Raw genomic sequence first — 13,274 nt, forward strand, 5'->3', positions numbered from 1 at the left:
ATGAAACCAATGGCAAGGAACTTTACTATTTAGAAACACACATGTATACCTCACACCAGCCAGTTTTCACGAACTACCTATTTGATAACTTGTGAGTTCTCTGTAGATTGAAGATACAAACATAAAATCAGTAGTGAACTGAAGCAATGATCAGTTCAGAATTGGATTGTTTTAATAAGTGTGTGAGCATGTCTAGTTAGGGGGCTTGTAGCTGTGGAAAATTGTATCATTTGATTGCTTATCTACATATGATTTCTGTATCCTTCAGTTGACTTAAGAAATGAAACTGAATGATATAAGGATGATGCAATGTCTGAATTAATAAGTGCCCTCTGGTCTGTCGATCTTGTCCTGGTTCACCACCATTTTTTCATGTCTTGAGTTTCAACTCTAGCTACTTCCTAAAATGATATATCTCACGCCCTGTCTGAATCCATCCTGGCTGTGTTTTTTTTCTCTTGCTGGTCAAATGTTCTTTTACAAACTCTGTGCCCCAGCTTTTCCTTTAACTTACCTTGCTATTTCTTGAATAGCCATAGAATTAGAAAGCATGGAGTAGGTGCTTGGTTAGAGTTTTAGAGTACAGCCTTAACTGATAGGAACTTCCGTAGGTTAAAACTGTATTTGTGTTTTATTTATAGGTAGTATTAATTCCTGGGATCAGACATTTTTCTTTTTTTTAATTTCACACCAAATTCTTTAGGATTTGTTGAAAAAAGTGTTTCTAGAGAAGAGTGTAGTATGCCTTTTTTTGTATTGTCAGCTCTGAGAATCTGCCTAGGATGTCTCAGAATGTTCTGTCTTGGGTACATTTATAATTTAAGTAAAATTTGATATTTGGTGATGGTGTCTGTTGGTATTTGAGTAGCTTAGGTATTTGGTAATAATGTGTGCAACCAACATGTGTTGGGGTTGGCAACGGTGACGATATATTATTAAGAGCAATTTTATTAACTATAGTTTTATCCCGTTAACCTGTTTGTCTTGTTTCTTGCCATATTATGCTGCCTGTTTTTTCCTTTGGAGTTGATTTTCTTGGTTAGCTTCTAGATGAGCTCAGTTACTTGGTCAGTTTTTCCAGTTTCAGTTGCAGCCTCTTCCTTAGACAGAGGAGCCCATGTCAGACAGTAGTAGAGCAACTGTTAACATCCTCATTGGACTTAGCATGATTATTCAGTTTTACTATTATCCTACTTAGTCATCTGGAACCAAACTTAAAAAAAGACATCCAGAAGGTGAAAGGAAGACATAGAAGCCCAAAGTAAAATACGTGCAGCAGAGAGCTAGAACCAATCTCTGTAAGCCCTTCCTTTACACACGTGTGGATGCACGCCCGAGCCTTTGCTTGTTCTTGTTCGTTAAGGTGGCAAATTGCTAGGGTTACCTTGAACTGAGCTGCTTCTTGCCTTTGTAGTGGGAAACCTATGTCCTTGGGTGAGAGGAACTGAAATATGTACAATAATAAATTACTACAACTTGTAGCCATATTTCTAAATGTATCCCCCTGAAAATCCTCATCAGTCCTATCTCTGTAACCTATAACCTTTTGTATTCCCATTGATCAATATCAGAATGGTCCTATGGTAAGCAAATCTAAGAGCTACGTAATTCTGTGCTAGAGGCATAGGATTTTGGAAATTAAGCTGTCAAATCTAATTGATAGGCCTAGTAAGGAAATGTAGTGATTATTGTTATGTTGACATCAAAAAGGATTGGTGGATGAGGTGGAGGTGAGTTCAAAAATGACAGAAATATTAACATATTACAAGTGAAGTTTCCTTAGGATTCATTTCCCCAGCACGAATCACAAGTGTTCTTAGGGGTGTACGAATCTCTGCTCTCCTGTATAGTCACTGCTTTGGGTGCAAACATAAACCTGATGAAGTTGTGATACCATTGTTCCTGAGGCTTGTCTGGCATGGAGTCTGACAATAACTTAATAGATATTTTTGAGCTATTATAATACAAACTAATGCTCTTAGATCAGAAGTTTTAATTCCATTAAAATGAAACAGTTCATGTTAACATGTGTTGAGTTTATTATGTACACTTCTGTTTTGAAAAAACTAGTGGATAACTAAGGCAGTTCTGGTAAAGTTATGCTTACCAGTGACAATAGATTACTAGAGAGAATTTGGTAGGGCTTGGACTAATTAAACTGTAGGGAAATTATGGGTAAAAGCATAAATCTTGTAATAAGGTAGGGAAAAAAGTATCCCACTCTGGAGTGATGAAGACTGGTTAGAGAGAGGGCAAAAGAGCCAAGAGGTAATATATTAGCAAACGTCAATATGAATAACCCAGTGTATGGTATTTCTAACTTAGCGTCACATTTAAGCTCCTCTCTCCTTCAACCTCAACTGATTCTTCCAGCCTTGCTGCTCCCCTAAATATATTCTTAGTATCAGTCATACTGTATTAACATTTCCCTGAAAACATCTTGAGCATTTTTTGCCTGTGTAACTTTGTTCGTGCCGTTTACGCTCTTTGGTCTGCCTTGTTCTTCGATCTCCACCTTTAAAAATCTTACCTGTCTCTTTGATTACTTCATCAAATCTTTCTATTTGTCTCATTTAAAAGGAACTTTTAAATTTCCTAATAGATATGTGTGGAAGTATATATCTGTTATGTGTGTACATGTTATGACTGATGTAGAGCTAGAATGTTCTCCCTTTTATTAGTATGAAATTTTGTGAAATTGGTTCATTTATCCCTTCAGATATCCCTGAGGGAAATCTCTGGATTCAGCTTTATTAGCCTCTGAAAACTTAAAGTTTGATTATATCTTTTTCCAGGTGTACTGAAACTGTGCTAGGGATGTTTCATTAATATCATTTTTACTATAGTTTGGTAAAGTTCTAAAGGAGGCTTTTTTTAATGACTTTCTAGAAATATTAAAAATGACCATTGTTTTAAAATATAGTTAGCACATCTGTTTTTCTTAGGTAGTGCTATTAAGATTTTATCTTTCTATCATTTCCTTTTTAAAATGAACAATGGCAAACGTTAAATGCAAAAAATTTTTAAACAAAATCTATGGAAATAATTTTGGTGATATTAAAAAAACATTTTTTGGATTTTAAGAAAAAAATGCCAGCACAGCATGTTTAGTAGAGAATATGCTTTAATATTTGAAAACCATAAACCATTCCAGGCATTGTATCATAAAAGGATTTTATAGTTTGGGGTAGCCGTTTCTCATGTTCTCAAATTCTCTGTCAGAATACAAAGGTCAGCAGAGTTTGTATGTGTTAGTGTTTTAGTCTAGCTTTTGCTGCAGAGATCATGTTCTGGCTACGTGCAGTTTGGTGAGATATGAATGTGGTAAAATGATGACAAAAATTAGAATGTAGTCTGAGTAGTACCTGTTTTCTCCGCAACACTCTCCACCTCCCAACACACACAAACACACACACTCTCACTCTCTCTCATTCTCATTCTTTTTTTTTTTTTCCCTCCCCTGGGTTGGGAGAAACTGAAGAAGCACACAGGCGAGAGAGAGGGGTGAAAATTTAGAAAAGAAAATGAATTTAGATATATTTAGTTACATGAGGGGAACTGATCAGTAAAGAGACTATGGAGCTTGCCTTGGCACCCCCACCCCACCCCCCGAAGTCCAATCAACTAACCATGAAAGTGATGGCATCAGTAAGCATCTATTACACTTAAACATTTTGCTGTATTATTTAGAAAATTGAAAATAAAAGAAGAATGCAGACCTCAAGGAATAGACTACATGGAACAATTGGAGACCGCACACTAATAGGTGCAGACTAAAATTATTTGATTATAGAGTGGACCTAACTGCTAGTTAACACTAAGCAAAAAATAGTTGGCGTTGAGTTTGGGTGGTGAGTCTTGAAGGTAATAGTGGACTTAGAGTGAAGCAGAAGAATGAAAATTTTCCAGGTCAGGAGACCATGGTAAGGAGAAGCAGTGAAGCCATGGGGGCCAGTATTCTCATAAAGAAATTCCTAAGATAAGCTGATTCACGGCTGAGGATGAGTGGTATTAGGGCATAACTGGGAACGGAGTTGAATAGGAACTGCTCACATGTACTTAAATGCTTAATGCTCACTGTTTACATGCTACATGGGGATTTGACTTAGAGTATCATGGTTAATTGGCAGTCACAGGAGCCACATGTTTGGCGAAACATAGCAAGCCACAGCAGAGCAAGAGAAGTCCTTAAGGAGTCTATGTCAGTAATCTAGTAATAAGATATTGAAGATTGAGCCTGTAATGTATTGAATCTGAGGGAGACTTTGAAACGACAACGAGGAGAACTTGATTAGATATATATTGGCCATACCTTGTCTTGGGCACTTTTAATAGTCCTTAAAGAGTAAACATAACATGGCCCAGACTAGTGTTTTGGAACATGTGTTTATGCTTATAGGTTAATAATTTTTTAAAAATTTTCAGTGTGTTCACATGTACAGAGAACTTGTTAAAATAAACCTATGTCTCTGTACTTGTGTGACATCGTGAACTAAGTGGATAAGATGTCTGTATTAAAGGCACCTATGGAGTAAAACACATTTACGAATAGTAGGCTTAGGGAAAAGGCTGGAAATAGAAACTGAGACAGAAGGGTTGTTATTGATGCTCTGTGTTCTGCCTCCCTTCCTTAGATCGTTGTTCTTTCCTAACTTCTTTTCTTTTTCTCCTTTATTCCTTCTTTTCTTTGCTGTCTTCCACCACCATTCTTTTTCTTTCATGTCTTTGACTCAGGCCTTCCTGGGTTTTTTATTGGCACATGTGGACATTGCTTAGTTCTGACCCATTCTATAAGAGAGTTTTCTGAGCCATATCATAAGGTAAGGTTAATTCGGACTTTATGAAGCATTGCCCTCAATTTTTGTTATTACAAAATACAATATACTTAGAGAAAAATGCATAAACATAAGTATACATCTTAACATATTATTTATAAAATAAACATTCATAACCATCACTTGGGTCGAGAAATAAAAAATTGATATCACCCCAGAAGCTTCCAAAAGCCCCTGCATACCCTTTCCAGTTGCATCATATGGTTTAATTGGCAACGTTTATTGCTGCAGTTGTTCCCTACCTAACCCCTTGTTGTGTCCTCCTGATCCCCATGTGCTTGCTGTATCCTCTCCTGCCCCCACCCCCCGGGCCCCTATACACAATTGCCTGTTCTATTAGAAGGTGGTAGCACTAGACATGACCAAGAGAATATAGAGGCTGAAGCTGCACCTCTTCCTATTAGAAAGATTTGAGAAGAGTACAAAAAGAACCTCTTAACAGTATGCAGATGAGTATCTTGAAGTCTGATTGACAGAAATATGAAACTGCCTTTGAATGAGAATGGTAATTTACACCAATTCCTTCCCGTTAGGCCTTTGACTCCCTGTGCTGCCTATCGACAATCAGATAATAAAACACATACACACCTCACCCATTTAAAAAGCCATCTAACACATAGATGCTGAGCTCCTCTTCAGGAAGAAAATATTTCACCAGGTGTAAAGATATCTGATGCCAGACCTATTGCCCCTGCCCCTCACAATAAACATTACCTTTTAGAGCCCTTAATTTTATAATAAAGATGTTCATAACCACAGGTTTTTTTTGGAAATAGATAATGCATGAATCAAAATAAAATTACTTAAAGGCCCAGGGAGTACTGTTTGACTCTATTTTGTGGTATAATATTTTGAACATTTTATGAAAGATTGGCTTTTGTTTTGGAATCATCTAAGATTCTAATAAATAGCCCCCTTTAAGATAAGTAGAGGCAGAGAATAGTTGATAAAAAGCTTTGCAAAGAATGCATTAACTTGTACTTGGGATAAGCCTTAAAACATGTAGAGAGATTCAAAGTGATGCTTAACATACTGTAATATCTGATATTATAATTTTCAAAATTTAAAGTTGACATTGTTTGTTAATAATTTACTTTTGAGTAGGTAGTACATCCACATGCTCAAATTAAGTGATATAAAAATGTGTTAAATGAAAAGTGTCCCTTCCTCACCCTTGTATTTGTTCTCTTGATAGTTGATACCTTTTATTAAAGGTAAAAATGAAATTGGGGCCAATACACTGATAGACGAATGGAAAGTGACATATAATAGAGAACCCAGAAACAGACCCCCACGAATATGGACATTTGATTTAGGACAAAGTGGTACTACAGAGCTGTGGTAAGAATAGTCTTTCTTACAAATAATGCTGGGACCATTAGATATCCGTACAGAAAAAAATGAAAACTGACCTCTTACGTCACACCTTATAAAAAATAAGGTACAAATGGAATGTAAACCTGAATCTGAAAGATAAAAAATAAAAAGTTTTAAAAAGAGTACTTATTTTTATGGAGTAGACTAGACAGGATTAATCTCTCCTCCCTTAAAACTAAAACTAATCCTATCTGCCCCAACCCTCTGTCCCCCAGGAAATTCCAAAAACAATGAAATCAGTTATTTATACTGATAATTTTATTAAGCCATAAAATATTATTTGAATAATTGAGAATAAATTGAACTGCTCTTTCTTTTCCTCTTTTATATTAAATGAGATTTTACACATTTAATTATGTGAAAGACTCTGGTGCCCCTTCCCAGTCTTTTTTTTTTTTAAACTGTTCATTCACATCATTTTTATAAAACTAGCATTTCCTTTAAAACAGTATTGCATAAAACAGAAGTTTTACTGTGCTGCCAAGCAAGAATTCATGCAAGTGTTAAAAAGTTAAGATATCTTATGTCTATATTCTTTCAGGGCAATTAAAGCATTTCAGGAGGTGCTTTATGTTGATCCCAGCTTTTGTCGAGCCAAGGAAATTCATTTACGACTTGGGCTTATGTTCAAAGTGAACACAGACTATGAGTCTAGTTTAAAGGTAGGTTGTTGGGTTTTTTCCAAGATATAATGTTTCATTTTTGTGTTTTTTTGGGGGGATGTTGTTAAATATTAGAGCGTTGAGAAATGTTGGAATTTATGTTGGCACTTCAAAAGAAAATTTAAGCGAAAGAACTGTTTATCAGCTATGAGCTAGAAGATACATAAGATTGGATTTCAGGGTACACAGTAGTTATGATACCAAGACATAGGTAACTAATTACACCATTAAACTTTTTTTTAAAGTTTAAATTGAGGTCTGTCATCAGGAAAGGTTGAAAGTTTCAGTCTCGATTTGGACATCTAAATCACTCCACTATAAGTGATTGGCCACCATAGAGGTCAGAAGCAGCTGCTTAATGATGCTGTATCTGTGACCAAATCATTGACCATTTATTTGCATGGAGCTCACTCGAAATCTGTCCACCTCTACCAGCAGGGCACAGTCTCATATCTAAATTATAAGAAAAATGTGTTCTCTGAAAGTCATTTGAACCGGTGGTTTGTGAATGTAAACATTATTGGGAAAAGATAATACATTGTTGGTTAAATATTTTACTTTCTATGGAAATTTGATATTTCTCAAATTTTTAATTGAGTTTCTTGTGCTGTCTCTGCCATCACTTTAGGTCTTACTGGGCTTTTCTTGAATATAGTGCTTACTTGCATGATAAAAGTGTTGCTTTTTGAAAGGATTAGAAGTTCTAGGAAAAAGCTTAAGTTTTTGTGAATTTATGAGTTTTTATAATGGTTGCCATGTTCTAAATAATCTCCATTGCAGATTATCTTGATTCTGAAGGGGCGAGAGGGAGATAAAGAATGACTTTTACAGTAGGTTTTAATTTGAATTCACTAATAAGGAACGATTGAAGGTTTTTTAAAAACTGTGTTTGAGTCCCTAATTGTTCTAGAGTCTTAACGTAGACAGTTATGCAAATATGGTTTCTATCTTTCATGAGTTTATAAAGAACAATGCTGATGGTATGAGAAAGAGATATATATAACTAAAAACACTAAAACCAGTAGATTGTGAAGTATTTCGATCACATAGTTATCAAAGGTAAGTGGCAGTTTGGGGACTAGGCCTGAGGGTAAATGTAAGTAAGTAGTGTGGAGAATAAGGGATGCCTGGAAATTAGCAGTTTTCCTCAAGTTTAGAGCAGCATTTCTCCAACTATACTATGGGGTGTGATTGGATTTGAAATGGAAAATAAGTTCAGATTTGCCTCCTTGCATATTATATCCTCCTCTTGGACATTTACAGTGTTTATTAGCTAACAAAACTTGTGAAATGGCTTATAATACAAAATAAACTTATTTGAGCATTTTACAACGTTGTCACAGTGTTATGGAACCAGGTTCGTTTTTGCTCATCGCCTGGAAAGCCAAATACTGAGACCATGAGATTGCAGCAGAGAGAGGGTTTAATCACAAGGCAGCCAAGTGAGGAAACGGGAGAATGAATCTCAAATCTAATTCCCTGAAAAGAGGGACTCAGGCGTATTAATGGGATAGGGGGCAAGGTGGTCTGAAAAGTGGAGATAGATGATTGGAGGTGAGGAGAGGTGAGGTAATTGATGATCTGTGCAAGCGTAGTCAGACTTCATGGCTCTTCATAGGACACATGTTCACAAAATGGTGACCTTAGCATGATCTGAGGGTGGAGTTTTTAGCCTCTTAAAGTCAAAAGGCATTTATCAGACATTCACGTGGACCCAGTTGAGGGGTTGGTGGTCTCAACCGGCCCGAAGGATAAAGGGGTTCTAATTCCTGATAAACAGCTCAAACACCCATTACCATGGTGATCCAGGCTCCAGGGAGATGTTATCTATAGGAACCTAGTGGAAGTCAGATAGCATATTGCCTAAGCAGCATAGTTAACAATGGGTGGGTAAACAGCTAAAAGTTATAATCATAATTGCAAAAAAGGAAAAAAAACTTTAGTTCCTAGCTACTTAATCATCAGTGGCTAACTGCAGGTTTCAACAACATGCCTATTATGTGTTGCAGAAGTGTTTTTGGTAGCAGTTTGGTAAATGTTGCTCAGGAAATATATTTGAGTGGAAAAAAAGGAATCAGATATGTCCTAAATTATGGCATGTGGCTATTGAATATTAGTACAGTGGTATCTTAATTATGTGGATGCAAAGCTCTGTTTCCATGAAGGTGGCAATATTTTAAATCCCCTTTAATCAGAGGAAACAGTGTTGGACAGTATTCTATAACTAATTGAAAGTGTTCCTGCTTCAACAGAAACCTTCCTGTATACAACTTTTATTTGTTCAGGCTAGTCAAAGGCTAACAAACCTTCAGGTCATAGCAATTTCAGCAAAATTGCCGTAAGTAAGTGCAGTCTTTTTGTTTTCGGCCTTTCTTCCTTTTAAATAAAATACTTGATATCATTCTGATGTTTATTTCATTTGAATGAACATACAAAAGAATTTTAAGAGTGTTTTGATGTTTCTCTTCCTCATAATGAAAAGATTTCATTTGACTTTTATCTCCTTTTGACATGGCTTTTTAAGGCTTCTGTCTCCAATATTCTTTGTCTATTTTCAGGAGAATTTTAGGCATCAGCATTTTTAGTTGAGGAGGAGGTATATCAGTATATTACTATAAGTGCTTAGTATTTAGTATAAATTAAGGTAGGAATCAGAAGGAATGATACGCCCCTCTTCCCTTAGGTGGCCTCCAATTTTTCTAAAGTGGACTGGCCAGTACTTTAGCTTTATGTGGATAGATGTGGAAGCTCTGATGACTTTTCTGCTACATGAAACTGTTTCCTACCACACTGTATTGGTATAGATGCTTTGGGCAACCTCAGAAACTCCAACTCAAACTGTTTAAAATAACAGCAACAAAAATAGTAGCTCATATAATGTGAAGTCCAGCCTTCTGGATTGGTTGATTCAGCTGATCCAAAGTTTCATCAAGGATTCATTTTCTTCTCTGTTCTGTGTTGGCTTATTCTTAAGTCTGTTTGCCAGGTGCAATCAAAATGAGACGATTCCTTTTTCATGCTTATATAGAAAGACATTATAGAGTAGTGGCATGGGTGCTTAGTATAGAGCTGGCATACAATAAGTGCTCAATAAATTTCTGATCATCATTTCATAGAGGAGAAAGATCCTGACTTCTAGTTCATCTCTTCATTAATGCTTCACATCTCATTGGCCAGAAATAGGCCACATGGCCATTCTCAGTTGATTCCTTATCATAGATGTGGTTACTCTTAGACCACTTATGCCCAGTTTTTGAGCAGGACTCAATTCTCTAAATACACTGTTCCTATCTAATGGAGGAGTGGGCTGGGTGAAAAGAGTATTTTGGTGTAGGGGCAGTATGACTGTCTGTCCATTGCAGATCAGGTCTTCTCTACCTCATTTCTTTTCCCTTTGCCTGAAGAGGGATATAGCATATACAGTATGTTTTAGATGGTAAAATATTTAAATAAAATACAGTTTATTTTCATAATAGATTCCTTCTTTTCACCCACACATGAAATGCATTCCAGGGCCTCCTGTTTTATTTCTATCTCTGGTAATAACTTTTTTCCCTGAAATGTATCTCTGAGACAGATTCATTCTGTTTTGGTACTGCGTAAACAGCTTTCAGAGCAAGCAAATTTGGTTTTAAAATTTGACCCTGCCATGTAACTAATTGTGTATCCTTGGGTAAGATGCCTAACTCTTCTGATCCTCTTTGTGTCTGTAGAACTGGCATAACTGTACCCACTCCACAAGATTGTTGTAAAGATTAAATAATATATATGTATATGAAAATATCTGACAAACAAGGGTTTTTTTTAGGCCACCGCCTTTTTTTGTTTTCAAATTAATTAATTAATTTTTTGGTGAGGAAGATTGGCCCTGAGCTAACATCTGTTGCCAGTCTTCCTCATTTTGCTTGAGGAAGAGTGGCCCTGAGCTAACGTCTGTGCCCATCTTCCTCTATTTTGTATGTGGGACACCGCCACAGCATGGCTTGATGAGCAGTCTGTAGGTCTGCACCTGGGAACCGAACCCATGAACCCATGTGCTGCTGAAGTACAGGACGTGAACTTAAGCACTATGCCACTGGGCTGACCCCAGCCCTTCTTTTTCAGTTCAATTTATCTACTACATCTAAAATGCCTCTAATTGGGAGCCAGTATAAATATAGTTTGTGGATTCCATTTTCCCATCATAGAATTAAATACTTATACTTTTGTCACTCTTCCCATCCTCAGAAATGTGAAGTTAATGGCCAGCTTACTTTTCAATCATATGGTGTTATTTTTCCGTTAAATTGGCCAATAAAGATTTCATGTGTTTAGTGAGTGGTGGAGGCACCAATTCCTAATTTATTGACTAGTTTAATATTATCTTGACCAGAGTTCATTCCAGGGTGACATTTCTACATGATATTTTGTGATTGTTTTTCTTCCCTGCTGCAGATAATTTGGTTGCCTATTTAACTCCATATAATTAATGCAGAATTTTATGTCATTACCTTTTAGTGATATTAATAATTGCTTACATGTATTACACATTTGAGGCACTGTGCTATCATTACTTCAATAAAAGTACACTAATTTTGACAAATAGTTTTACATAATGCCTCTAATTTTTACATCCTGGCAGACTGTTAACATTATTTACTTCATGTGAAGCTAATAAATGCAAAATAAGATGTAATAACGCCCATATTCTTCAGTCACTGCCAACGCATCTATTTAATGAAGATTATATAGACATTGTCCCTAATATTTACATATTTAAGTTTTCCTAAAATATATCAACATTGGAACTTTTTTAGATTTTTAAAGGTAAAGAGAGTGAGTGACTTTTTTTGGGAACCTGGGATAATTGACTGGGATGCATACATATAAGTCCCCTTATAATTTGGTATTTGAAGGTAAGTCCTAATTGAAGGGGTTAGTATGAAAGGGTTAGGAATATCAGAATTACAGAGATACTTCAAAGGAAATGGGTTGAACTCAAAGGAGACTTGTGTGTTAGCTTGGCAGTTTACTCAGTACTTAGTATTCTTAAATGGATAAATAAAATGAAATAGAAGAGGCTATAAAATGATACAGTGCCTCTCATTGGATGATCGGGCTAGAAACATTGGAAACAAAAAAAAGAGAGGCTGGTTTTATTTATCACCTCTTAATAGAATTTTTTTCTGTACAAACTGCCAGTGCAGTTGTTTTCTCCAATGCCCCCCATTCACCAGTTCAGCTTTTCTTCAGCTTGTCTCCCCTTTGCTGTTACACCTGGCATGAAACTTCTCAGTGAAATAGCATTTCCACTTTTTGTTTACCTTACTCTTCTCCAGGAACTCCTTCATTTCCAGGTGTCTAATTAGATCTTTTAGCCTTTATAGACTGAGAAATTTTATTGTCGTTTTTTTATGCCAATATATTAAAGCAGGAGGAATAAGTAAAGGCATGATGATATATACTTCCTTTTAGAAACCACTTTTGGAATCCAAAATGCCTCCTGTCTTTTATTATTTTATTTATTAGTGCAGATTGCATAGATCATTTGTTTCATTTAATTAACATACTGCGAACTCTACGTATTATAGAAATACTTGCTGAGAATTTGAATACTAGCTATTAAATTAGTTTTAACCATGCCTTAAGTTTGTGAAATATCTGTAATATTTCTTTTTTGAAGCTTTAGCAGCATATTTTTATTAGTTCAGTTGTCTGAAGATAATGAAAGTTGCTATTATTTCTCCATACCGCCCCCTGCCCTGTTTCCTTCATGATGCTCAATAGCTTAACTCTTCCAGTTGGCATTTTGAAAATTCTAGTCTTTTAAAATTTTTTATTGAGTTGTAATTGAATATAACTCATGTAAGTTTAAGGTGTATAGTGGGTTGACTTGATACATTTATATATTACAATATGATTACCTGTTTATTTGATACGTTTATATATTGCAGTATAATTACCACTGTAGCATTAACTAACACCTCTATCACATTACATAATTGTCATTTCTTTTTTTGGTGAGAACAATTAAGATCTAGTCTCTTAGCAGCTTTGAAGTTTATAATACAGTATTGTTGACCATAATTTCTATGCTGTGCATTAGATCTCCAGGACTTATTTATATACTAGTTGCACATTTGTACTTTTAAACATCTCCCCAATTCCCACTTTGGCAGTGGAACTCGGTTTCACCTGACTGTAACATCAGTGTTCCTTTTGCCGAGGATAGTCATTGCTGTTTATTTTGTCCTCTGTCCACTTGTCCTCATTTGTGGACCAAAATATTTCCCCTGCTCTTTCCTTTTTCCACTACTCATCACCTTGTACTTTACCTTTTAATCTTTCCTAGATGTTTTTCTCTGGCATGAGGTGATCTCCTAATTGGTTTATCTAGCCACTTAATGCTTTCTTCACTGCA

The 13,274-nt window shown here is 35.9% G+C and overlaps 1 protein-coding gene across 21 annotated transcripts in view; it reads left to right on the forward strand.

Moving 5' to 3' along the window:
* KDM6A (lysine demethylase 6A) overlaps window positions 1-13,274 on the forward strand; it is a 206,640-nt gene that overhangs the window by 113,226 nt on the left and 80,140 nt on the right. For all 21 annotated transcript variants that reach the window (XR_011434733.1, XR_011434732.1, XR_011434734.1 and 18 more), the window contains one exon: window positions 6,754-6,874. Coding sequence is in view for 15 of the 21 variants with exons in the window: in XM_070257372.1 (XP_070113473.1) it covers window positions 6,754-6,874 (121 nt within the window). In the remaining 6 variants the exon portion in view is untranslated. The remainder of the gene's footprint in view (window positions 1-6,753; window positions 6,875-13,274) is intronic.

This window comes from Equus caballus, chromosome X (assembly GCF_041296265.1).
Source record: "Equus caballus isolate H_3958 breed thoroughbred chromosome X, TB-T2T, whole genome shotgun sequence".
Classification (NCBI taxonomy): Eukaryota; Metazoa; Chordata; class Mammalia; order Perissodactyla; family Equidae; genus Equus; species Equus caballus.